The 3,565-nt window shown below is 44.6% G+C and overlaps 1 protein-coding gene across 1 annotated transcript; it reads left to right on the plus strand.

Annotated features, from left to right (window-relative positions):
* Window positions 1-1,448: 1,448 nt before the first annotated feature.
* On the plus strand, window positions 1,449-3,302 carry LOC148553839 (uncharacterized). The gene has a single exon (XM_088494896.1). It carries the CDS (start codon window positions 1,449-1,451, stop codon window positions 3,300-3,302), a length of 1,854 nt encoding a protein of 617 aa, XP_088351022.1.
* The last annotated feature ends 263 nt before the right edge of the window (window positions 3,303-3,565 follow it).

The raw sequence follows: 3,565 nt of genomic DNA on the forward strand, positions 1-3,565 counted from the left end.
TTGGTGCTCAAATTGGATATTAATTTGATCCTTTTGGTTTCATGATTCTTTTAGGGAATTGTTAGAAAAAATAAGGAAAAGAACAAGGAGGAACCAAGAATTAAAGGCAAGTGCAAAGAGAACTCATAGATGCTGTCAACCCTGACCTCTTCACACTCCCATGAGCATACCTTGAGTTACAGAAGTCCAATTGACTCGTTTCTAATGGCATTGGAAAGCCAACTTTCAGATATTTCCAATGATATATAATAGTATACCCTTTTCTTCAATTTTGTATGGCCAAAGTGGTGCCTAACTTGGAATTTATCGAGTTAGGTGCCATGATCACAACGTTCTCTAATTACATGCAGCCAAGTTGTGCCAAGTTAGGTGCCATATGAAAGAAAAAAGGGCTTAAATTCATTCTACAACAGCCACGCCTAACTTGGAATTTTCCAAGTTAGGCGCCAAGCAAACCAAAGTCAATGGTCCCCACTTGATGAAGAGAAGCACGATAATATTTCACTATTTATTTATGTAATCTTATTGTTCATACCCTGGGTCGAGCTATCCGACCTGGGATGATTGGAGACAAAGCGACCGACCTCTTCAGGTCAAACTATCCGACCTCTTTACAAAAGAGGTCGGCCAAATCGACAGGAAGGCCCAAGAAGGCCCAAACAAAGGAACACAGCCCAATCCAAAGGCAGCCTAAGCCTACAGAAAGAAGGGCGGTTCCGTTGAAGATAAGCTGACCTCACCCAAAGATAAGATAAGATAGGATAAGATAACTAACTTATCTTATCTAGAAAGGTCACTATACAACCATTATAAATACACTGGAGCACCCAGGTATAACTCATACTCTGATTCTACAATAAAACCTGCTTAATACCCGTGCTAACTTAAGCATTGGAGTCTCTTGCAGGTACCCCCACTCTCCGGTGACCAAGGATCAAAAGTGAAGCCAGTTCAACAAGTCGGACACAATAGCTCCAACTGCCACCAGCCAGCCGGACACGTCATCTCCGACCAGCATAGAAGATCTCATCCGAGATCGGCCTACAGTTTCAGGTAACCCTCGGAACATTGGCGCCGTTGCCGGGGACCCTGGAAGTCATCCCATCACCATGGCAGACGACCATGACAACGACCACAACTCAGATCTAGAGGACAGAACGCCGCACAAAAATACGGATGCCACACCAAAGGATACTCCAGAATCTAACGGAGACAAAAACTCATCACATCCGGGAGTAATAGAAGCACTTCAAGATCGCCGAAAGCAACTCGAAAAAGAAAGCCAGTACCAACAAGAAGTTGGCAAGGATCTACAAAGGGAGATAAGGCGACGTCGAGAATTGGAAGATAAACTCCTACAACTTGAAGCCGATCTCAAAGCAAAGGCTGCCCGGACCACCCCTGAGGACAACTCTCGCAAGGATCAAGATCCATTCACTAGGGAAATCATGAAGACTAAAATCCCTAAAGACTTCAAACTTCTGGATATGACTTTGTATGATGGCACCACAGATCCCAACCATCATCTCAGCAACTTCAGAAGCAGAATGTACCTCACCGACGCTTCAGATGCCGTTCGCTGCAAAGCTTTTCCAACGACTCTCACAAAGACAGCAATTAGATGGTTCGACAACCTACCTCTGAAGTCTGTCTCAAACTTCGACGACCTGGCCAAAAAGTTCCTGGCTAGATTCTCCATCCAAAAAGACAAGGCTAAGCACGCTCCCAGTCTACTGGGTATCAAGCAAGGAGATCGGGAAAGTCTTCGCAACTACATGGAAAGATTCAACAAAACATGCCTAGACATACAAAGCTTGCCAATAGAGGCTGCCGTCATGGGCCTCATCAACGGCCTACGAGAGGGACCTTTCAGCCAATCTATATATAAGAAATACCCCACATCTCTAGACGAGGTGCAAGAGCGGGCAGAGAAGTACATCAACATAGAAGAAAATTCCCGACTTGGAGAAGCCTCAAAATCTGGTTTCACCTACCGAGATAAAGAATCCAAGAAGAAGGAAGCACGAACGGGCGAAAAAATAAAAAAGTATCATAATTACACTCCTCTTCGGGTGTCCCTTGTGGATATTTACAAAGAAGTCAGTAACACAGAAAAGATACCCCCAGCTCGACCACTCAAAGGCAAAAGAGGAGGAGGAAATCAGAACGAATACTATGAATATCATCAGGTCCGAGGGAATTCCACCAACGAATGCTTCGACTTAAAAAATATCATAGAAAAATTAGTAAGAGAAGGAAAACTAAATCGGTATCTGGCCACCCGAGATGATGAGCAAAGAAAAAGACAAAGAGATGAAGATGTCGGACGAGCTGAGCGATCACCACGTACGCCAGAAAGACATGTCCACATGATACATGGAGGATTCGTAGGAGGTGGAATCTCCAAATCATCCCGAAAAAGATACCTCAAAGAAGTATATCATGTCAAAGGAAAAGAGGAAGCACCCGACTTCCCTACGATCACGTTCACCAAAGAAGACGTATCCGGTATCATCTCAGGACACGACGATCCCATGGTCATCACCATCATACTAGCAAACGCCAATCTCCATCGCACATTAATAGACCAAGGGAGTTTTGCCAACATCTTATTCAAAACAGCCTTCGACAAACTCGGCTTAGAAGAAAAGGAGCTTAGAGCATACCCGAACAGCCTGTTCGGACTGGAAGATACCCCAGTACAACCACTGGGATACGTGTCACTACATACAACCTTCAGAAAAGGGAACCAATCCAGAACACTCAAGATAGACTACATTGTGGTAGACGTGAGTTCAGCTTACAATGCCCTAATAGGTCGGACAACACTAAATCAACTCGGCGTAATAGTCTCAACTCCACATCTATGCATGAAATTCCCAACTACAGAGGGGATAGCCACAATAAAAGCAGATCAAAAGATGGCATGCCACTGTTATAATGAAAGTCTAAACCTCAGAGGCAGAGGAGAAGAGTTCCATACAATTGAGCTTGGTGGAGTCCAGAGACGAGAAGAACTCCATCCACAGCCCGAAGGTGAAATAGAGAAAGTTCAGATCAGAGACACCTCGGACAAAACGACTAATATTGGCACGATCCTGAAAGGAGATGGAAAGGAATTACTAGTACAGTTCTTACGAGATAATGTCGATCTCTTTGCATGGAAAGCTGCAGACATGCCAGGCATAGACCCCAAGCTAATGTGTCACAAATTGGCGGTCTATCCAGGATCTCGGCCGGTACAGCAGAGACGAAGAAAACTTGGGCCAGAGCGATCCCAAGCTGTGGAAGAACAGGTATAAGCACTACTGGAGGCAGGATTCATAAGAGAAGTCAAGTACCCACTATGGCTAGCTAATGTCGTCTTGGTGAAAAAATCAAATGGGAAGTGGCGAATGTGCACCGACTATACCGACCTCAACAAAGCCTGCCCAAAAGATCCTTACCCACTCCCAAGTATCGACGCTCTGGTAGATGCTTCCTTTGGATATAGATACCTCTCGTTTATGGATGCATATTCCAGATACAACCAAATCCCCATGTATCCACCAGATCAAGAAAAAAC

This window comes from Arachis ipaensis, chromosome B7, assembly GCF_059453495.1.
Source record: "Arachis ipaensis isolate K30076 ecotype BB chromosome B7, ASM5945349v1, whole genome shotgun sequence".
In the NCBI taxonomy this organism is placed as follows: Eukaryota; Viridiplantae; Streptophyta; class Magnoliopsida; order Fabales; family Fabaceae; genus Arachis; species Arachis ipaensis.

Coding starts and splice junctions, on each gene's coding strand:
- LOC148553839 (XM_088494896.1), top strand. CDS start 1,449: ATGAAGACTAAAATCCCTAAAGACTTCAAACTTCTGGATATGACTTTG.